General features: G+C 38.9%; 1 protein-coding gene across 5 annotated transcripts in view; it reads left to right on the top strand.

Moving 5' to 3' along the window:
* Positions 1–14,198, top strand: part of rimbp2a (RIMS binding protein 2a) — a 59,014-nt gene extending 44,816 nt beyond the window's left edge. For 2 of the 5 annotated variants that reach the window (XM_072372074.1, XM_072372071.1), the window contains 13 exons: positions 43–66; positions 1,178–1,329; positions 3,288–4,058; positions 4,184–4,339; positions 4,600–4,746; positions 5,790–5,892; positions 7,530–7,658; positions 8,956–9,125; positions 9,615–9,783; positions 9,923–10,023; positions 10,294–10,365; positions 10,997–11,161; positions 13,670–14,198. In XM_072372074.1, the coding sequence (XP_072228175.1) occupies positions 43–66; positions 1,178–1,329; positions 3,288–4,058; positions 4,184–4,339; positions 4,600–4,746; positions 5,790–5,892; positions 7,530–7,658; positions 8,956–9,125; positions 9,615–9,783; positions 9,923–10,023; positions 10,294–10,365; positions 10,997–11,161; positions 13,670–13,897 (2,387 nt within the window). In that variant the 3' untranslated portion in view covers positions 13,898–14,198. The remainder of the gene's footprint in view (positions 1–42; positions 67–1,177; positions 1,330–3,287; positions 4,059–4,183; positions 4,340–4,599; positions 4,747–5,789; positions 5,893–7,529; positions 7,659–8,955; positions 9,126–9,614; positions 9,784–9,922; positions 10,024–10,293; positions 10,366–10,996; positions 11,162–13,669) is intronic. The other 3 variants (XM_072372072.1, XM_072372075.1, XM_072372073.1) reach the window with 3 other exon arrangements.
* Positions 14,199–23,600: the final 9,402 nt, after the last annotated feature.

Genomic DNA, 23,600 nt, shown 5'->3' with positions numbered 1-23,600 from the left:
ATTTTCTCACTGTGCTATTGTTGTGTATTGTATTTTGTCCAGGTCCAACACCATTTTGCAGAACAGGTCAGAATTAAACAAATGTGCTTGGCTTCCCCAGTTCAAGCACTAAATGATACAGAAAGCCAATGGGCAGAAATGCCATGATTGCCATTAAACCTTTGGCAGAGGGTTATAGTGGTGATAATGAGAATGATTATCATGTATTGTTAAATATGAGAAATCATTAAAGGCATGTGGGTAAAATAGCATTTGGCTATAGTTCTGAGATTGAAAGAACTTTTCATCTACTGTTCCGAGTCGCATGCAAATTGTGATCAAATCTAAACAAAATTTATTGTTCGAAACCAAATTCATTTGCAATTTTACCCAAGTTTGTCACAGAGCACATCCCTAATAAGAGAACAGCTAAGCATCATGATATATGATCAGTTATTACTCTTGTAAATGATTTCTTCAATCTATAGCTCAGTCTAGAAAAATAAGTTCCATATAAAGCATCCCACCCCTTACTGCTAATTGGAAACACCCATTTTGTACTTTCTACATTTACTGCAGCTCAAATGTACTTGTGCATGTATTTATTATTCAGTGTTCAAGCAAAGAGAAATACAAAGAAGAGCTCCAGTTAGCCTCAACATAGGCCCTGCATGTGGGGACACATTTTTTAAATTTTATCTTTGATTACCTGCACAAAGAGATGTGTCAACTTTTAATTCTGAAGCAGTGGATATATTGCTCTGAAAACATTTAGCTAAACCACTGTCATGCTAAATCAATTTTATACCATAACTCAGTTTAATTATGCAATACCTAATCCAACTAACTGGAAATTTTGATGGTGTGTCATAATAATTCATAACATGGTTAAATGATGTTGTTTAAACACAGCACACAATGTTTTGTGAAGGTGCCCCACAAATAAAATCAGACCTTTGAGTAATGCATGCATCTCCACAAAGTAGATAATAGGATCTAATTATTGCAACAAATATAACTTTATTCCCCCCACTTCCTCACTCCTTCCCTAATATTTAGGCATTTCGGTGCATGGTTGTGTTTGTACCCATTTGTGCATTTGATGAATGCTTCACATATTTTCCTTCTGTTTTTTTTATGCTGATGATATTAAAACAGAAGGCTAACAAAAATGTTCTCATACTTGTTCACCTTCCAGGCCCACCGCTGCCTCCCCAGGATGTGCAGGTGCTCTGTGGGCAGGGTCCAGGGGTCCTGCAGGTCAGCTGGAAGCCTCCCATCCTCTCTCCCACAGGCACGTCTAATGGGGCAAATGTCATTGGCTACGCAGTCTGCACTAAAGGACAGAGGGTGAGAGCAAGCTTGTCTAAGTAATACCAGCACTGACTTTATCCTTTTTCGACCTGGTCTTTTTACGGAAGGTCTAGCGAGTAATGGCGATGGTGATAAGGTCATCTAGGTTTCAAAGGCATCACTTGTGATTTAAAGAAAAGAGTGTCATATTTAGCTAAGATGGAATCTGCTTCAAAGGTCCACATGCTGCTCAGATACAGGATTAAACACTGTAAATACTGTCTGAATTGTTTAGTCATGTTTCATCCAATTTAAACACAAGCATATACATCACAGATGGGATGCTAATAGCCTCTGTCTTTGCTAATAGCCTCAGTCTCTACTGTGGCATTATGTCATCAGTGCCTTCATTGCTCTCAGCAGTGCCACCTACTTGTGATTAACGTTTAGTGCATAACTCTCGTTCTCAGAACTATAAATGTCTTGGGAAGGTCTCTCACCCCCTCTGGTGACTGCTAAAGCAAATCAACACTCTATGTAAGAGGTTAAATAAACTTTTGAGCTGCTGTTTGTAGATTAAAACAGGCGAAAAATGTTCCCACCCCAGAGAGAAGTTATAGCAGTTTCTTCATAAATCTTTACTTCCAAACACCCAGAGTAAAACAGTGGTTTGTGTAAGATCAAAATTGCAGCATATCTTAATGTCTCCATACACAATGAGCAGTAGAGTCATCCACCTTTTTTTATTCTCTTTATTAATTTTTCTGAGAGCAACTTGATATTGATGATTTTGCTGCATTTGTCGTGGGGTATTGACATTAATAGGGCTAAAACATTTCCCTGAGGATGGTATTTCTTATGATACCAGTATTGATAAGCTATTGATAAAGAGCCTATATTATGTCCATTTACAGTTTCATTATTTCAGGGTGTAATAAAACGAGTTTTGATGTGCAAAAGCACTTTAATTGTTCATACTTTACATTGCAGGGATTGTTTTCACCTTCTGACTGTAATGCTCCTTTTAGCTCCTGTCTCTTGAATGCTACCCTCCTAAAATGCCCTTTCTGCTCTTATCGAATAGCTGGTTTGAAATGGGGTAAAAATAGGTTTAGCTTAACATGTAAGGAGCAATCAATGAGTCTAGACATATCCGTCTGGCCTGATGACAAACTCTTAGCCACATTAGCTGTGTAATGAGCTGTTATTTTGGCCCTTGCAGACAACAGCATAACATTTGTTGTGCTTTCTGGGTTAGCAAAAGAACGTTTAGTGCAAAATTAACAACTGCCAGTGAAGGAACAGTGTTTTCTGTGGTAGAGACTAAGGCGATGACTGAATTTTCCCCTTGTTCAGTTTACAATCTATTGTAAAGTGAGTCTACCATTTTGGCTTTAGTCTAAACAGTAAACATGTAAGGAGTAAGTCTTGCTCTCTTTTGAAATAGTTACATGCAAGACACAAATATGGTGCCACTGCAGCTCTAAAGACTATTTTCTTTGCCAAAAATTTTTTTCACTGTTTTTGGGGGAATGTTAAGTCAGTACTAGTGTATTGAACATTATTATATAGTTACAGATGCAGTCAGTATTTGTACAGGTAGAAATAGAACAATCAAAAAATTAAACGTTTTTTGTCAGTATTGTGAAGAGAGAAGTTCAACCAAAAACCACAAACTAGAACTGGTCATCACTTCAGATTTGTTGTGTACATATCCTGCTCGTGTTTGTTCAAGCAACATATAACTAAAGATCTAGGGCATCATTTTAAAGCACTGTTGCAAACAATCAGCGTCTGAAATGCATAAAGGCTGGCTGCCCCATAGTGTACATTATAATATGGGTAAGTGAGTGGACGAGTGCACAGTCTTTACATAGTGTAAGTGCCTTTGGCAACAATGTTGGGCTTTATAATATGTTAAGTAGAGGGGAAACCAAAAACTCATAATATGGTCTCTTTAAAGAAACAATGTTGATTCTTTTGATATTAACAATTTTTTTTTTTTTTAAATCCAGATAGCTGAGGTCTTATACCCAATGGCAGACTATGTTACTGTTGAACTGACAAGGATTCAATGCCTGGAGGCCAGAGAAGTCATCGTTAGGACTCTGTCAGTACAGGGAGAATCCCAGGACTCCCAAGTCGCCGTCATTCCAAACAACCTGCTTGTGCCTCTACCACCGCTCCCTCTGCCTCCACCAATGCACCCACACGCTGGCCCCACTCCACACCCCCATGCTCAGCCCCACCTCCAGTCCCCTCACCTTCCTCACCCCACTCCCCAGCTTCCTGCTCCACCCCATGGGCAACCCCTCCCACCCCATCCTGCACACCCTCAAACTCATCCTAGACTTCCCCATCCAAGTGGGCCCCTTCAACCCCAGCTTCGGCCCCCACATCCCCAAACCCAGCCCTTACATCTTCAACCTCGTCCACCCCTCCAGGGTCCCAGGCCCCAGCACCAACTGCCTCTGCTGCCCCACCCTCAACCTCACCCTATACCTCAGAGATCAGTAAGTGCCAGAGACCTGGATGCCAAAGAGCACACAGCCCACCACGGAGGAGCTATTCCACCTGGCCAGCCTGGCTGGGACCCAACACGATCTCCTTCACAGCCTCCTGTGCCCATGCAAGGCCACACTCTTGAGGCCCCTCCCCTTGCCAATCCACGCTCCCCCTCCCCCCAGAGGATTCTTCCTCAGCCTCGAGGCACTCTTATCCCGGACACTGTGGCCAAAGCCATTGCTCGAGAAGCAGCACAGAGAGTGGCAGCAGAAAGTGGCAAGGTCAGGAAATAGAATTCTGGATACAGTTACACAATGACGTCATACCTCATACTTAATGAAAATGCAATGAAACATGCTTGGATAACTCACAGAATTATGAATGATAAACTGTTTTGAATTTATAGGTAGACAGAAGGCAGGGCAGGTATGGAGAGCAAGGACATTCATTTCACCAGCATCACTCTGATGAAGAAGAGGAAGATGAGGAAGGATTTGCACGAAGTCGTCGGAGAGGGCCCTCAGTCGATGAATTTCTTAGAGGCTCTGAGCTGGGGAGGCCGGTAAGCACGGCGTGATAAGTGATGAATTGCTTGCTTTCTTGTGAACACCAATAGGTTTTTCTAGGGGAGAACATCTTACCTTTGTCAGGACGTGTATGTATGCATGTTTGTTTGGTTAGTTGCATGCATGCACTCCTTCGCCCTCTGTGTGTGTTCATGTGCGTGTACATCCATGTGTGCTTTGGTTTGTTTGTTTGTTTGTAGACTTAAACAACTGCGTCTGTGTGTCTGTGTTTTTGTGTCTTTGTAATGACCAAAAGCCTCACTATAGTCACAATGAAGATTATCACAGCGAAAGCAGCCGGGGCTCTGACCTGTCTGACATCATGGAAGAGGATGAGGAGGAGCTGTACTCTGAGATGCAGTTGGAAGAGGGACGGCGACGCAACTCACACAACACACCCAAGGTGCAGTTCTTTGCACTTATTATAAAACCCAAGAGTCCACCACCCATGTTTATTGTTCTTTACTGAACTGCACAGGCACAGATGCTTAAAATGAGACTGCTGCCTTGACTTTCTTTTGATTTGTGTTGTTGGTGCGTGTGCTGAGTTAAATTTAAATTCATAGAGAGAAAGTGTCAGCCCACTGGATAGAAGTAACCTGATGTGGCAACCATCTGGAAAGTCCTCCACAGAAAACGGTATGGGAAAAAGCAGGCACTTCCAAGCAAAACATTGCAGGCGATTCCCCAACCAATTCTCCCAAGAATGCGATCTTACAAGTTTCACAAGAATCCAGCAGCATCCTAAGAGAAGGACAGAAGGGCAGAGGTAAAGGAGTTTACCATTCCAGGACTATGGATTGAGATAAAAAGAACAAAAGCCTGTAGTTCTACTATATTAGCACCATGACCAGGGTCAGAGAAAGCGATTGAGTTTTTATGGTGCTTTCACACAATGAGCAGTTGGTGCTCTGAATAGCTCCTTTGTTTCAGTGCTTTCAGTGTCACTCTTGTGATCACACTTGGGTAAGACTCTCTGCCAGTGTTTCAACTTGCCATTACTGCTTTGGCTGTCTGAATTGGCAAATGGCTTCATAAATTTGCTGCTGTCTAAAAGCATCTTTTAGTTTTCAGTGAAATCAAGAGACAAACTGGATTTGCTTACCACAGAGATGACAGAACCTCAAGAGGCTAAAACTGTACCATAGCTCATGCTTGTTAATGTCTGTTCCTTATGTTTTATTCAACTTAGACATTTAATTCAGTGATCTGCTACTAGTAGCAGCCTAATTTAAAGACTTTAAGATTTCCCATTGGCTCGTACGTGTTTGAATGTGAGTCTATGCGTCTATGTTTCAGTGCCTGCCTGTGAGTTCTGCATGTTTTTGTTGACATACAGTTTGTTCCACTACACATGTTAGTTACGCATATGCTCAAATTTCAGGGAGCAACTCATGAATGCTTAATATACGTGAATGTTTCCTTTTTTTTACGTGTGAATTTTAGACAAACACCCCTGCTGGAGGTCGTCATGACCGGGACAATGGGAGACGAATTCATCATGGTGGTTCTCATCCTCAGAGGCGACCTCTAATGGTTCCCTCCATTGGTCAGTATGGCCAGGTGGCTGGGAAATAAAGAGGAGGAAGATTATTTTACTTTTATTTTTTCATGGCACATTTACGTTTGTTACACTATTATACTTGAGCTTCTTTGTGTCTTCAAATCACCTCTATGTCAATAATCCATGCTCATTTCTTTAAATACACAGACTATGATCATGCAGGGATATTAAATATGTTGCAGCTGTATAAACACTTTTGCACCACACAATGATCTATCAGTCTACTCTGTTGCTGGTAAGAAGAAGATTTGCTGTAGTGAACTACATAAATCTTCAGTTAATACAACCTCAAATCCAAATAAGTTGGGACGCTGTATGAAATGTAAATAAAAACAAAAAGCAATGATTTGTTGAAAGTGAGACATTTGTCTATTACATAAGAAATATCATCTTAAATTGATAAGAGCAACACATCAAAAAAAAAAAAGAAAGAAAGAAGGGGACTGGGTCAAAAAAAGTAACGCCTGCCTATAACAGATTAGTAACTTGATTTGATATGAAAAGCACCTTAGAGAGGTAGAGTAAGAATGAGCAGAGAAAAAAAAACACTACAAAATGTCAGAATAATGTTTTGAATATTGTATTAGCTATAGCACATTATATCATGAAAAGATGAATAGAGTCAGGAGATGTCTCTGTGCACAAGGGATGCAGTATTGGGTGCCCATGATCTTCGAGCCTTCACAAGGCAGTATATTTAAAAAAACAGGCCTGATTCTGTCACGGAAATCATCTGGAAATCAGTCTTTGAACACAGCTCACAGTGCCATCCACAGGTTAAAGCTCTATCATACAAAGAAGAAGCCATATGAGAACATGATCCAGAAACATCGTCTTCTCTGGGCCAAAACTCATTTAAAATTAACTGAGGTGAATTGGAAGACTGTTCTGTGGTCAGATGAATTAAAAATTTGAATTCTTCCTGGAAATCCAGAACTCCTTTAGGAACCATTTGGCTTGTTATCAGCACTCAGTTTGGAAGCTGCATCTTTTATGGTACAGCGTACATTAGTGCCCATTGAACTAGCAACCTGCACATCTAGAATGCGAAACCACATATAGCATCTATTACACAGATACACTATTGCTTTGCGGCAGAAGAGTTTGTATGCTGGATTGGCCTGTCTGCACTCCAGACTTTTCACCAACTGGAAACATTGGTGAATCATGACATACAAATTAAAACAAAGAAGAGACAGGACTGGTGAGCAATTAGAATCTTTTATCAGACAAAAATGGACATTATTCTTCTCCAAGGTCCAGCAGCGGATCTCCTCAGTTCCCAGACATTTACAGATTTTTGGAAAACGAAGAAGGGAGGTTACACAGTGGTAAACATAACCCTGTCCTAACTTTTTTGAGACGCTTTAGCCCCAAGATGTTTAAGATGAACTTATTTTCTATTGAAACAATAGAATGTCTCACATTCAACATTTGATGTTTTCTATGTCCCACTGTGAATTAAATATTGGTTTATGAGATTTCTAAATCATTGTATTTTTTTTTAACTCACATTTTATACAGTGTCCCAACTTTTTTAGAATTGGAGTTGTATTTTAGAAACGGAAAAAAATGAGCTTTGCATTGTAACTCCATCACCCTCTAACTGGTGTTTCCCATAGAAGTAACCTCTGAGAATAACAGTGAGGGAAACCTCTCCCCCACCACCGAGGATGTTAACTATGGCAGAGTAGCTCGACACAGGAAGTGGTCATCCCGCAGGCACATGGGCGGCATCAGGTCTCCCCATGGTATGTGCCTGCAGTGCTGTTTTTACCACCACAGCATGGCAGCTAAACAGGCCACCAGCACCTGGCAAGAAGCTGTGGACACTTGCACCTGCCTGTTTGTTTGTCTTAATGAATAATAGTTACTATTACGCTTACATTTGTACAGCATGACTGCATTGCATTGGAATGGTGGACACGCTGGCAAGACTTCGGGTCCAGTACTGAAGTTTCCACAGTTGCAGATGAATAATGATTGATTGACTGTTCAGGATATATCATGCACACAATGCACTCAACCCCAGACGCCTGCTAAAACCCTTCCCTTTGTGATACAACCACATCCACGAGACATATACGGGACTCGTCATGCATGAAAATTTAAAACATGACACAAGAGGATATTGGAGAATGATCCCACTCTTCCTTGTTTTTGTTAATTTGCACTTCATAAGTAGTGTGAAAAATGCAGTTATCTCTCATTTGTGCCCCAATTCCGCCTAAATACACCTATCAAACTCTATATATAGAGGCAAATTCTTACCACAGAGCAATGCATTTACACAAATAGCTTGTAATTTCAAGCTTTAAGCATTGCAAACAAGCCATCAGAACACTGCATAAGATTTATTCTTACTGTCAGGGTTGGCAATGAGAAGAAAATTTTAGATTGTTGTATCATTTTCTGTTTTTAGTGAATTTTTTAGTGTTTCTTTTTGGCATGCATGTCAGAGTCTCATGTTGTGTCATGTTCATGAATCACGTTTGTCTGTGTATTGTTTCTTATTTGTTCTTAGCAAAACAACCTAAAAACCTGAAAAAAAGTGTAAGAAAACCAACTTAAAATACATGCATTGAGTATGTGTGCGTGTATTTGTGGATGCATGAGAATGCAGTGTGCAAGGTAGGAAATGTATCAAATAATTCACTGGTCACAGATTTCTCCCTGCATGCTGACAGGCACAAATATGGTTAGATTAAAGGCTCGAATCAATCATGCAATGCATGATCAAATCAATAAGAATTATGAATCCACGGAATCTTCTCATTGATTTCCTTTGACTGAGGCATGGCTAAGATACATCACAATTTTGCTTATGATAGAAATTATATACATTGTATGCAGCAACAAGCTAGAAATTTGGTTACTCAGACTTTTGAAAGCGCCTCCATCTGTTATATCACACTATCACTATGAAACAAAATGTTAAACAATGTGTTTGTTTCAAGTGTCTGGTCACATTTATTGGCTTGCTGGCAGTTGTGTGGCATTTTAGGATAGGATTTTGTGAGTTATAATTGAATTTTCTGTGTGTTTTAGATGGCCACAGGGATCGGGATCGCCGTTCTCCAACATACTATGATGAGTCAGAGCCTGAGGAGCCTTTTCGGATCTTTGTGGCCCTCTTTGACTATGATCCTCTGTCAATGTCCCCCAACCCAGATGCCGCTGATGAGGAGCTCCCCTTTAAAGAGGGACAGATCATTAGGGTGGGAGTTTCAAACTAAGATGCAATCCATTCTTCTTATCATTATTTTGAGTGAAAATTCAATCTATATGACTCCCTGCAAACAAATCAAACCCAATTTAAAATGCTTCACGAGTGATTGACAAAATGTGCACATGAAAAAAAAGTTAGTTGAATAAGATGGCAATAAAAGATGAGTGCTTGGGATAAGAAAATAGAGGCAGTGAACAGAAGGAAAAGAAAAACTGCAAAGAGATTAAAAAGCAGAAAAAACCCTATAAATTGAAATTGGATGAAGGGAAGTAAAATTAAATGAATAATAAACCTAATAGATAAGAAAAAAGATCATTGAAAATACTATAAGTCATAAAAATAAAAGTCATAAGTCATAAAAGCATGCAGAGTTTTGAAATTATACGGAGACCTAAAATCCCTGTTGCAGGAGATCTAGTAGCAACAGCTCTAAACATTATTATCTCATATCTATCTATCTTGCTCTCTTATCTGCCAGATTTTTGGTGACAAAGACACAGACGGGTTTTACAGAGGAGAAGTGAGAGGCAGGTTGGGGCTGATCCCCTGTAACATGGTGTCAGAGATACGAGCAGACGATGAGGAGACCATGGATGAGCTCATCAAACAGGGCTTTCTGCCACTCAGCACCCCAGTGGACAGAATAGGTACTGCACAAGCAAGCTCGCTCTTGGGTTTTAATACCAATCATGTTGTGCACTTCAGTGCCACCATAATTAAAGGGCAAAGTTTCTGGCTAAAACATGTTTAAGCACTTGGTGGTAACATGTATGTTATCGTCTCCAGAGCAGAGCAGAAGAGGGCTCCGTCGAGATCAGGCCTCGAGGAGAATGGTGGCTCTATACGACTACGACCCCAGAGAGAGCTCCCCTAATGTCGATGTGGAGGTAAAGGACACAACATAACTGCTCATGAACTATTACGATGCACCTTACACTTACATTTTTTCAGAAGGCTGAATTTCTAACAACGGTTTGATTTGGTTGATTATCAAAAAAATCACAACAAACGTCTGTAAAAAGAAAAAAAAATAGGACCTGAGATACTAAAGAAGCTCATTATTGTAGTGTATCACGGCATTCCAGATATAATAACACAAGCTGGATCAAATGATGGCAGCTTTTTTACATCCCTTTCTGTTTCTCTGCCCCTGACAGACTGAGCTGACTTTCTGTGCTGGTGACATCATTGCTGTATTTGGAGACATCGATGAAGATGGGTTTTATTATGTGAGTGCTACTCATCCAGGTTTGCCCGACTGGTCGTCAGTTACTAGACTCATTCCTTTGAGTCTGCATACGGTCCACTGCTTTTATTAAACAAGCAAGATATGGCATGTTTATCCTTTAGAGGTTCTACTGGATTGTTTAAACATTATAACCTTTTGACAGATTCAATTAAGCCATTTCCTTCAATGCAAAGCCTTACTCCCCTGACATGCTGCTGGACACCTGTCTGTTAAAAAAGGAAGTGCGCTACAACTGCACTCACACAATGTAGCACCTACCTGGAGAGTTTTGCTGAAGTGTGGATGTTTTTATTAGTGCTTTTGAAAAGAACTGATGTGAAACCTTTCAGAAAATAACATTTTATTTCTCTGATCAGCTCAACCACAGCTCAGTCGATTAAATGTGAGTTGGCTGAGATAGAAGAGCAGAAATAAAACAGGTGTTGTAGCCAGTGTTGAAGCTCAACAGACATAAATGAAACTTAGATATTTTTTCTATTAGTAACTTGCTACATTTTGTGCTATGAAGCTGAACACATCGGTAAAATATGGTGGTAGTAGCGTGATATTTTGCTGCCTTTGATGTTTGCTCCTCCTGTTCTGTCTTCTTCTCCCCACATTTCTGTCCACAGGGTGAGATCAACGGCCATCGTGGTCTGGTTCCCTCTAACTTCCTGGAAGAAGTGCCTGATGATGTGGAAGTGTATCTGACTGATACCCCATCCCACTACCCCCAGGAAGAGCCTACCAACCGGCCCTCTGCCAACTCTGCCGCCAGCGTAACAGAGGGAAAACGGGTACATCATCATCGCCGCTCTCAGCGCTAGGCCCTGTGTTCATCCATCCTCTCGTCCTCTCTCTTGATTTCCGTCTCTTGCTTCCTCTTGCAGTCTGTGTGCTGTTCATTGTGTGTGTTTGTCCATGTGGTGACAGTGGTGACTCTATGCAGACTAACAACTTCCCCCTCAACCTTTGGAAAAGGGACAAAATCCAGTGTTAACACCTTTCTTAAACTCAGAGAAAGGAAGAAGCAAAGCCTGACATGGACAGAGAGAGGATAGACTGTGGGAGCTCTGCGGGTGGTTCTTGCATGTTGCACTGGTTAAGGAGGACACGTAAAATGCCTCAATTCATTCCTCACACAAAATAATTTGGAACCTTTTTGCACTGAAACACAATATCAAATTGTGGTTATTGTGTATAATTCTAATAATAATAAGTGCTTTATTAACACATGACAATTGCTACCCAGTGACAATGAAAGAAATGATTTGAGAAGAGAAGTTTTAAGAATAAAAGAAGAAAAAGCATGCCTTTTTCTAACTTGATACATTTTATAACAACTTTCTTGGCTCGACTTCTGTGTTTCCTTAAAAAGGCTTTGTTTCTTTATGTATATTGCCCACACATCAGATCTATTTTTCAGCCCTGCTGTGACAGTGGATATGCCGTGTTTGCTCTGAGCCTGAAAGACAAAATTAATCACAGCACTGAGACATTAATTCTGTATTGTTAAGATGGAACAATAAAAGAAAAAGAAAATTGGATATTAAAAACATTCCTGTTTGTGCTCTGTGTTCATGTGTGTTGGTGTTGTTGTTGGTGTTGTTTTCAGTTGTCATAGTCGTGTGGGTTTTCTCGACAGTGACGATGCTGCCACATCTGATTTCTTTTTTGTTTTTCCTCACCCGCTTGGCAAAACAAAACAAACAAACAGAAGAAGATTGTTCATTTCACACCATAATTGGCTCTGTCTGCCTTGTACAGTAAGTTGACAACTTGAGATAGCAGACTCGCAGCTCTAATGCATGCAGCTTGTGGTCACAGGAAAGGCTTTGGAGTGCCACTGGGCCTTACGGCTTACTGTAATAACTCGTTTCATGATTCAGATCGGGAAAAAAATCTGTCAATTTGGTCCAAAATTTACCAAAATATTATATTGTCATTCTCACTGTCTGTGAAATCTTCACTTCAATCTACTGAAATGACATTTCAGTTTATGAAATGATCTGAAATATCAGCTGCTGCATTAGAGGAGAAGCCTGGAATCTACAGTTGGGGCCCTGGGTGTTGTACTGTATCTGACTGTATTGTATGTTCCCCCATGGCCTACTGATGGTGGACCTTCTCGCCTCTGTGGTGTGCGGCTGTTGTGTTTAACATTTGATGGCTTCCTCCTCTGTGTTTCTTTTATTCGTACAACTTTTGTGTTTTACAACTTTGTTTTTACTGGTGGTTTAATACAGATCAACAGGCAGGCAGAAGATGGTGACGCATACGCTGATGAATATTTAATTGCACTAAGTGATTTAGTTATTAACTTGAACCTAAAATGTCTGTTTCATCTGATATATTTGCGGCAGAAGATCATGAAATAGGTGTCATTTGTTAAAGATAAAGGCCCCGTAAGTCAACCAAGTATGGATGACAGAAGTCACCATAAACTGACTGTCTTCACCCAGTTTGGTTACTGTACCTCTATTTCTATTTTGATCCTACTCTCTGGCATAAAGCTGGTAAGGCTCAACTTAGAAGAAGTGTCACCATATATTCTGCATCTGTTGACTAACAGGATTTCACCTGAGCCTTATGGATTGTTTACTGTCAATCAAAACTAATCATTGTATTAAAGGTTTTAGAGAAATACTTGAGGCAAGATTTTACAGGCCCTTAAACCCTCAACTTCTCACTTGACATAATTTAAATCATGTTAAAAGAGGCAGTTACAGGGTTTTATTACAACCATTTCAATCTAAATGTGTTCGTCCGACAACAAAATGTTACTCTTTATTTTAGTCAAGATAGTATAAGGTCAATACATCACATATTAAAGTTCACACATTCAAATACCAAGAAATGTTTTTTGTTCTTTCTTTTTTTTTCAACTGTAGGTTCATATTGAATTTCATAATGATTCATAATGAGTTCATAATGATTTTGAAAAAAACTAATCTGTGGTTCTGTGATTCCCACAGAATAATCTGAATGCTAAACTTGCCTGCATTAAGAGCAGATATATGACCATCACACAACACTTTCTTTTATGTGTCACATACTAGGGTTTATTGCAGGTCTTTGTGTCCTGTTTTGTATAAAACTTTCCACAATGTCCCCGCTCTTAATATCAGAGAAATGCAATCAGATCTTTGAAATCACATAATTCTCAGTGTCATTTTGGTCATAGATTGATGAAGAGCATTCAGAATGACTTAGCGTACGTAAGTAGCAAAGAAGTCAAAAAGAGTTGCTTCATTTGTAATACACTGCCCCATGCCTCCATACCTCCCCATCATTTATCTCCTCAGATTACCACAGAAACCACTGACACTGCCAACAGCATCACCACACCGGTCCGGGCACCGTCCCCGATCGTTCGCCCACTCCTTCCAGGAACCATGAGACCCCTCAGCCCGACAAGGGGTTCCCACGTCCCGCTGGACCCCAGAGACCCCAGAGATCTGGCAAATAAGAAGAAGAAAGGACTACTTTCCAAAGGAAAGAAACTTCTGAAGAGACTCTCTCCTGTGAAATAAAAACAAACAAGCATAACTGTACAATAGGCGTACATGCTGGGCTGTGTATATAGCACCCTTACAATCAACTCTGATATGAAATTACGTGACAAAGAGGATATGGGCTTCGTCTCCTGGTGTGCCTGAGCCTAACCAATGATACAGTTAAGTTCAGTGATGGATTCAAATCACTTAAATTTTGTACAGTGCAGTGCCAAAATCAAGAGCGAGGTCACCTGCAGACATGAACACATATTGCTGTGATGTATTTCAAATCAAGGGATGATTATTAAAAAAAAAAAAAGACAAAAGAAAACTAGGATTTTCATGACATTTATTTCTCTCTTTTTTTACCATCAGGCAAAAAAACAACAACTTTACAATTATTTGAAGCAGGGTAGCTGTGAAAACTTCATCTGGTTTTGCGTTTCCAAAAGGATTTTCTCAGCAAAAAAAAAAACGACATCAACTGTTGCTGCGGCATCATGATAGAAAATTCCACCAAGACTACACTGTTATGACGCATTCTGTGAGGCAATGCTGGCTGCTAACTAAAATCTTTATTCACTGCAATATAACTGAGAGGTGGTAGCATATGTGCGGAGAAGAGACAGACTTCAACTTGTACCTGCTAGAACTCAGAACACAGGACATTTTTGTAATAAATGGGATTTTTAAAAAGAATCACAGATTGGCACCAGGGCATTAAACACCGGGCGAGCTCAGCTGTCTCAGTGGCCTTTATGAAAACAACACAAGCATGACATTCCTTGTCTGATTAAAAGACTGACTTACAACGGGTTTTGTTTTATGACGGGTCGCCTGTGGTTTGTCATTTTTCAAGAACAGAATTAAAGCGGTTCTGTTTGTCGTCTTTGCTGTCATATTGTCATGAAATGCCTAGTTCAAGACAAAATTGTGTGTCTATCTTCCTATTGCACAACGATGGGTGTTTTGTCTGATGAGTGGTCAATGATATAACTCGTGTGCCTGTGCGTATGTGAGGCAGTATGTGATGCATTTATTTTTTGCACTTTCATATTTCCTCTTCTCTTCTCTTTTATTTTCTTCTGAAGGAGAGGTCATGTAGTTATTGGTCTTGTAATCTATATTGATGTGCTGCTACCTCCATTGCTTGTTAACTGTTTAGTTTTGTTGGCTCTTGCAGATTTACTGTTAGTGGGACACAGTGAAGCACTTAAAAACAAAATTCAAACAGCAAAAGCTTGCTCTGCTTTTGTTACATCATGTCTGTAGAGATGTATCAACTTGTTTAATTTGAGTTTTGTATTGCTTACATTTATGTTCTACTTGCACTTCTCGTACGCAAGGACTACACAATACAAATTTACTGCGTTAGATCACTAATACATGACTACTGCGGTGAAATATGGCACAGAGCTAAATTTCACTTTATCCCTGTGATCTTGATTTGATAATTCATGAAATAAGACGATAAACGGACACCGATCAGATCAATTGAACTCTTTTAACAGATTTATATTCAGTTCATCTGTAATGATCTAGCATTATTCAGATAGAAACAATGATAGATCTAAAAAAACTAAACTGACTCTGAATGTCCCCTGTGTGATAAGTGAAATCAACTGCCATCATTCAACCAATATTTTTTTTTATACAATTGTTTAAATATTTGGGATCACTTTTCTTGCCCTCTGTGACAAGAATTTTGAATTCAGCTCAAACAGCTATTTGATCGTCTTCACAAGCTGTTAAATTGAAAAAGGCAAATCTTGGGAAGCTACCAGGTAATCGGATTTACAAAAAAATCTCTGAAATGAAAGGGAGAAAAGGCACGAAAAACTATCAGAAATTTCTTGTTTATTCTTTTTGTGAAGACAGCAAAACACAACTGCTGTCCTACCTCAGTTTTTGACTTTCAAGGAGACTAATGGAATAATGTTTTAAATATTGATTTGGCTTATTGGAGGACAGACTGCATGCAGTACCAACACTGCATTGTTATAGAAATATACCTGCCTGAGAACATAATACTGTTAGGAAGGATAGTATGTCTCATAGCTTTAATAATTTGAAAATTTGCTGCTTAGTTTCAATGTTTATTGACTCCTTATCTATTTTCATTTGTTCCTTCTGTGAGAAGGAAGTTGCACATGAGAGACAATTTAGATGCGAGTTTGTTGTGCGAAACAGGGTCCCTCCTTATTCTTTATCTATACTGTTGATTATATGCATTGACAACAGAGGGCGGCCGAAACCAAATGTTAGAAAAGTTTGTCTGGCAACAAGTTTACATTCTATTTCTTTTCCAAAGCTGTTCATGTATAGCTTCTTGTCCAAGCAGTCATATTGTTGAAATAATACGTATTCCAAAAACCAAATCATTCATGTATGGATGGGTGTAGTGTCTCCAGTCGCTGTAGCTTTTTTTTTTGTACCTCGATCCATTTGTAGATGATTTCTAAATGTTTCTACTTGATTTTATGACCTTTTTTTTTAGATTTCCTCTCCCTGTAAAAGACTGCAAGCATTCTTCATAGTGTCCTTTGGAATAAGATGTATCAGTACACCGTATGTGCTTGCTTTGTGAAACAAAGTTTAAAAGAAAAAAAAAAGAAAAGAAAAAGAGAAATCACTGGATGGTATTTATGATGATTATGTGTGGGTGTGCATGTAAAAAATGTACAATTTTTATAATCAAATTAAATTTAATATTTTCTAGAAAATCGCTGTTTTCTTTTTTCTTTATTTTTTTTATCAAATTGCAAAATAACAACACTTTCTGGCCCACAAAATCACTATATATTAACATCTACCATTATAAATGGTAAAAATCCTTACATTACATGTCTATATTTTTATTTGCGCGTCGTAAAATGTTTTAATTTCATTACACTTGAAACTTTCACAAATGTTATATTGCACTAGCAAACAATGATTGTCCAAAAAAGTATCATATGAAGATAGTATGTGTGTGTTGGGGGGGTAGGGAGGTTCAAGTTCAAGTCCCGTCCCACCTAATAATGACCAACAACGTTTCATGCTCCCCTTTGCTGTCAGTTATTGTTGGTTAGGGTTAGGTATAAAAAAATACACAATTAGGTTTAGACGTTGATAAGGGATATGAATGTGCCATGTTGCCAGAATGCTTCCCCATATAAAACTAAATAAATACCTTTCGTAAATGATTGACAAACACATCCGTAGAATGAAACTATATTTTGGGCATGTGGACATTTTTTTTTTGTAGACACTGGGCTGCTGAATAGCCAGCTATAATAAACCTAATAGATAGGTAGATAAAGATTTTCCAGAGCATTCTTCATATCATCGGCTAAAGAATGAGCTTGACTGTCTTTGTTATGTGTCATCAAAGGTGTATAATGGATTATCCATAACAGAGAGGAACAGAAGGTCACCAGACAAACTGTTCTTTGACTCAAATGTCTCCAGGTTCACACCAACAATTTATCCCTCTGTACAGTTTTAATGAGTTTATTGATCCTGCTGGCATCTCCGGCACTGTCGCTGCTCCCTCAACAGGCCTCAGCAAAGAAGTTGGCACCCAACAACACAGACTGGTTAGAGACATCCAGCTTCTTTCTGAACATATTAAAGGATCAGCGCTGCCTCAGAAGGAATACTCTGCTCACCCCCTTAATTTAAGCAGCATCAATGCTGGTCTTTCAGGTGTACATCCAAATTCTTCTACTGCTCTACAACTTATCAAGCTATCAAGCTTTATCAGAAGCATCACCACAACATAAAATTATCAAACTTATTCTATCACCACTTAATTTGGTGTAAACATATAAAATATTTAGTAACAGGAAGAAGATTGACTAAATTACTAATATTTGTGTACCTTGTACTTAGGGGTTGATTGATTGATATCCTGGACTCATCTTCTATTATCATAGGCTCACAAAAATGAGTGTAACTACACGCTTAAAAAAAGGGACTGGTTAGTAATAACATTGGCAGCTGATCCTCAGCATGCAGATCCATTTTCATATAAACATAGTTTTTCAGTGATTCGTTCCTCAGGCATCAATATCAGACACCATCATCGAGGTGTTTAACAACCAAATGCTCACTTTTGCCACTTGCAGCCTTCAGCAGAGCAATTTGTTCATCCTTTTTTTTTAGATGAATGAACCGAGCGACTTGATAGATTATTGGTGTTTTTGTTTTTTTTGTGAGCAGAAGGCTTTTCAGTGGAAACTGTGTCCTAATGGAAGTGGTCCAGTGTAATCCGTCTCTTAATGGAAAATACAGTACATTAGTACACTCTTAAAGACTTTTCTTTGTAAATCCCAAAACAGATCAAGCTTGGAGAAGTTTCAGTCCTAAGTCCATGCACAGTGGCAAAGTACACACCGCATGTTACCAGCTGTTTGCAGTGTCATGCATTAGGCAGCTTAATGGAAGTCTTGAGAGGTTGTAATCAGCTTCAACAAGTGGCTGTTGGGATAGAAAATCTCTAAATGAGCTTTATAAAATTCCCTTTAATGCCTTGTCCTTATTAACTAATGACAATAACAGGATGACAGTAACACTGATGTATTGTGTTTTTTTTTCCAACATGATGATATGCAACTCAACTTTACTTGAGCTGTACAGCACCTTTCAAACACAAGTGTAACACAAAGTGCTTTAAACAAAAGTATAAAAAAAACATTTTAAGAACATATAAAAGCAGTGTGCATATAGCTACATGGACATATTATAATTTGACAACAATAAAAGTGAAAAGTCTATAAAAAAAGTATTATAATAAATAAAATGTGCAAGTTAAAACAGGCAGAGCGCAAACAACTTAGTAACTTAAATATAAGCTTGTACAAAGAACTAAGATAATATATAGTATTTGTCATGCACATTTGTACAGTTTCCTTAAAAAAAGATTAAATTGTTTACTTTGGTGTTTAGTGTAACTGTAAACAAACAGCAACCTGCTTTGGATTTATATTAAAGTGAAAAAGCTTCAGGGGTGATGGTAATGCTGAGGTCATGCCAGAACACTGGGCAATTCAGCATGTCCTCTATGGAACTGCTGTGCCCACTCTCTAAATACAACTCACTGGAGCATGAAAAAAACACAGAAATGTATTAACAGTTTGGGCTGTAAGTAAGGGAAGCTTCATTGTCTATGAAGAGTCAGGTTGACCTCATCATAAACTCACCTTTCCTGAACAGGCAGTTGGCTTCAAAAAAGAGGTGCCAGTGCCTCAAATCAAAAGTACAAAAGAAAAGAGTGTGTACATGGAATACACATTAATCATGCTTCTCCTTGGTCAAGTGCGCCTGTAATTTCTTCAAACAAGTCAGGTTCATCTTCCAGATTCCAGCCAGATAACAAGAGTGTCCATCAAATAAACAACTTGGGCATAGGCTCAGAGGAAAATTAGTATTTGTGTTGAAATACAGCCCTTCTGTTGTCAAAGCCACAAGAGCCACTAGAGGGCATCAATATGATGATGTGTCAGGAGATAGGCACCTTCTTCTTACTGGCTGTTGTTTCTTTCTTGTGGGAGGACAGTCAGAGCAGTTTATAAAGAGACAGTTGTATAATTAATAAATATAAAAAATTACAAATATGAATAGTAACTACTTCTATTTCCTGTCCTCACTCTTGCCATATATAATCCATCCCAATTCACTGAAATGTATAAATCAAACCACAGATTGTATGCCACTAATATCATGACAATATTTTCCATGGATCTTATATATAACGTTAACTACTGCTCCATTTGTGCCCATGTTTCAATATACATTGTCTGGTTTTTTTGTTGTCTTCAGGCTTCCTTTTCAAATGTCATAATTTCCATGGCATCAGTACGGTACTTGTGGAAATGCATTTCCTCATAGTGACATACTTTGTCACCATACATAATAAAAGAAAAAACCTCTTATTCTTTGCACATATGTAAGTAAATTCATGCAGCTCTCTCAGTGCGAGTGGAATAGTAATGCTTGTATTGATGGTGGCTTACCTTGTTGGTGTATGTGTCACATTTCCATAACATATGAAGCAAACTGCTTTCACTTGGGTTGCATTTTGAACATACACTGTCTGCTGCTATTGAGTTTTTGCTTTGAGTCTTGCTTCCTTGCAGTTTTCTAGAAATAATTCCAACAAAACTCAAAAGCAAAAATTGTGTCAAAGGAGATCAAAAGTTTTAAAGCTTCAAGTTAAGAGAGTTAGGCAAGTTAAGTGTGACCTGAGATAAACTTGGTTATCTGTCATTCTCATAAAGTTTTTGACTTAAAGCAGAAACAATAAACATTTGTATTACTTTCTATATAATATAGTATAATGTCTGCTCAAGCGAGGCCGTGTCTTTATTTCCTGTGAGTGGTGTAAAAACTGGGTGGTGAAGGATTAAATGGAAAATGAGCTGAATGTAACACAGTGTTGCCATATATTGTTCTTTTAATTAGAAAGTTATGGAACAAGACAACTATTAAAACAGCAAAGAAAATAAGCAACCCTTTCATTTTGTCCCATCAGCCATAAATTGTGTAGATAACTGCCAGATCTTGCTGTTTCACAGTGTTCCTCAGGAGGGCAGCAGTGATTTTTAGTTGTGCTCTGAGGGACTGTAGCATAGCGCTTAAGCACATCCCACATGCAGTGGCAAACCCACGGGTCTGTCAGCTAGTTATTCAGTTTTAAGTTACAGACAGGAGCATCATGTCTAAAAGAAAATAAAAAAAAACTTTAAAAAAAAAGGAAACATTCCCAGACTCTCTTCGTCCTTCCATTTTATATCCTCCTCCAGATACTGTACAGTTCATATTTGTTTTCACCATTTGCTTAAACTGACTGCTGATTAAAAAAAACTCAAGGTCTGAGGGAGAAAATACTGCAGTCTCTCTGCAGGGGTATGCTGAAACACTCATTTAGTTTTCAGGGAGATGAGGAAGGGACATTGAATCGTTAAAAGATTGTGTCTTTGTTTTGTTTCCTCTAATATTTTTGCCTTTTTATGTCTGTCCTCTCCTCTAGCTCTGTCACAAACCTTTCCCTTTCTCCTTCCTTTTCCTCATCTGCAACCAACACTGTACTCCTCCTTCTTCCTCTTCAGCTTGTTCTCGTCTTTATTCTTCCTCACCAGCCAACAGCTCTATATTGAGCTGTGAGTCTCAAGCGTCCCTGAGGGCCAATAGATGTTTAAAATTCTTGCCAGTAGTAACCTCTCTATCACTCGTTCTCGTTCTGCCTGCCACGCCACCAGAGGGGGGCATGAGGAGACATCCATCTCCTGCTGGCCTTTCTGAATACTTTCACAAAACCTCAAAGTGCCAGTTAAACACTCCTCGTTCATTTGACCCTCATACGCACAAAATCACAGCAGGGCTCTTTCATGTAAAATATTATAATTCTGACTTTGATATACTGAGAGACCTTTTGTCATGTGGTTAGCTTTAGAGTTAGAGTTCTTTTGAAGTCTCTTGACTTGAACAAATTTTTAAAAAACTTTATTTAGTCAATGTGCTGTAAAGTCTTGTGGATACGTACAGTCTTTAATCAAGGAACTAGAGGGCAGCTGGGCATAAAACTTTGCCCTTATTTAGGCATCTATTCTGCCATTTTGTAATGACGTGAATGTGTGGCAAATAAATTACAGCTGGGACACTGGGTGAAATGTAAATAAAAACAGAATTGAATGATTTACAAATCTCATATAAAAAGATTAGATTCACAATAGAATATAGGAAACATATTGAATGCTGTAAGTGAGACATTCCACTAGTTCTTGAAAATGTTTAACTAACTGGGAATTTGATCTTAGCAACAAATCTCAAACCAGCTGGGAGAGGGCAACAAAAGGCTTAAAACGTGAATGGTATTAAAATTAAACAGCTGGAGAAACATGTTGCAACTAATTACGTTAATTGGCAACAGATCAGTAACATGAATGGGTATAAAAAGTGCATCTTAGAGAGGCAGAGTCTGTCAGAAGTGAAGCTAGGCAAATGTTTAGCCATCTGAGAAAAAAGTGAGTCCACAAATTATGAAGCAAATTCAGAATATTGCTCCTCAGCGTAAAATTGTTAAGAAGTTGAATATTCAGTAATCTGCCACAATCAGTGATTCAGAGAATCTGGAGACGTCTCTGTGAAAAGGAGACACAGCTATGACCCCCAATGATCTGCAGGTATTATTGAAACATATATTCCTATCCAGACCCATTTTTTTTCTTCAGGAAAAGCCTTGCTTAACTCGATAAAACAATTCCAGACTTCATGCTGCATTTGTAGCATGGGTTTGTAGAGTCTGGGTGAAGGCCTGCATGCTGTCCAGACCTTCAACCAACTGAACACATCTGGAACATAATGAAACACAAAATACAACTAAAAAGATCAAAGACTGTTGGTCAGCTAGAATCTTATATAAGGCAAGAATGGGACATTTATCTCTAAAAGGCCCAGCAACTGTTTTCTCACTTTTTAGAATGTTGTTAAAATAGGAGAAGATGTTACACAGTGGTAAACATAACTTTTTTGAGACGTACTGTTGCTAAAAAAATTTGGATATGGTAATATTATTTATTGAAATAATAAAATTGTTTCTGAAGAAAGTCTTTCAAACAGTTTTGGGAATTGGGATTGTGTATTTATCAGAGCTGGAACACCATTTCTACTTCATATAGAATCAAATAAAAATTGTAGAGGATTTTCAGATATTTGCCAAGGAAAAAAAAATCACTTGAGTAAACGTATTTGGGTATTTGGCAGCATGAATTAATATACAGGCTCATGTAGTCAGGGGAGCAGTAATTCATATCTCAGGAATTCATACACTGACATATTTTGCAAAATGTCAGTTTGACTCAGGATGCTTTCACAAAATATACGAACTGCCTTGAAGTCACATGAATGTTGCATATGCATGTGTATATTTACCAGAAAAACATGGCAATTCATCAAATAATCACAAACTACTTGTCCCACAGCAAACCGGAGGCTTTTAAGCTGTCAGACGGTTTGGCATGCTCAGGGAGCTGGACGCTTTGCCAGCAGTAATCCAGCCTCACAGTTTTTCTGCTTGCTTAAAATGTCACTAATGTGACATTCTGTATTCCTCTCGTATGGCCACAATGAGGCCTTATGCTATGGAAAATAATTGCAGCTGTGTAAGGTCAGTTTAGTGAAACTCTTTTCAGCTTAGATTTGAGGAGTTCTTGATAACTGAGCTTGATGAGACCTAACAGGTTCGTTCATCTCTTCCAACATTAATGTGTTTCCCAGCAGGTGGTAGGAGGCAAGTATCTTACCTGTTCAACACAGTGCCTAGAGGGGAGGTTGTTTGTGGGTGGGAGGACACACTGCTTGGTCGATATTTCCCCGGAGGCATCCCTGTAGGGGTTTAAAACTGATGTTCAGCCATGTTTCAAAACGACCATTCATTTGTCATCATCAGAGGAGTGTGAAAGAAAGAAGTCTGTGCCCAGGCCTCACTTTGGTGATTCATCTTTTGAAGAGAAGTCTACAGACTTCAGTGCAACTGTGTCCAAAAGATTTGCCTCTCTCTGTCCAGCCATAACCCTGTAAGTCCTATTACACAGGTGCAACAGCAGTTTTATGTTCAGAGACTAGACTCCAGCACCCCCATGAGATTAGGGAATATAGAAGCAGTTAGCGATGATTTCTACTCAGAGCACTTCTTAAATACTCGTGGCTGTAACTGACCTGGGTGCTTTTGAGCTACTCTTTTTGTTATTAATCTATT

Source organism: Leuresthes tenuis, unplaced genomic scaffold, assembly GCF_036924035.1.
Source record: "Leuresthes tenuis unplaced genomic scaffold, fLeuTen1.0.hap1 SCAF_19, whole genome shotgun sequence".
NCBI lineage: Eukaryota > Metazoa > Chordata > Actinopteri > Atheriniformes > Atherinopsidae > Leuresthes > Leuresthes tenuis.
This window is presented reverse-complemented; position numbering and strand designations above follow the sequence as displayed.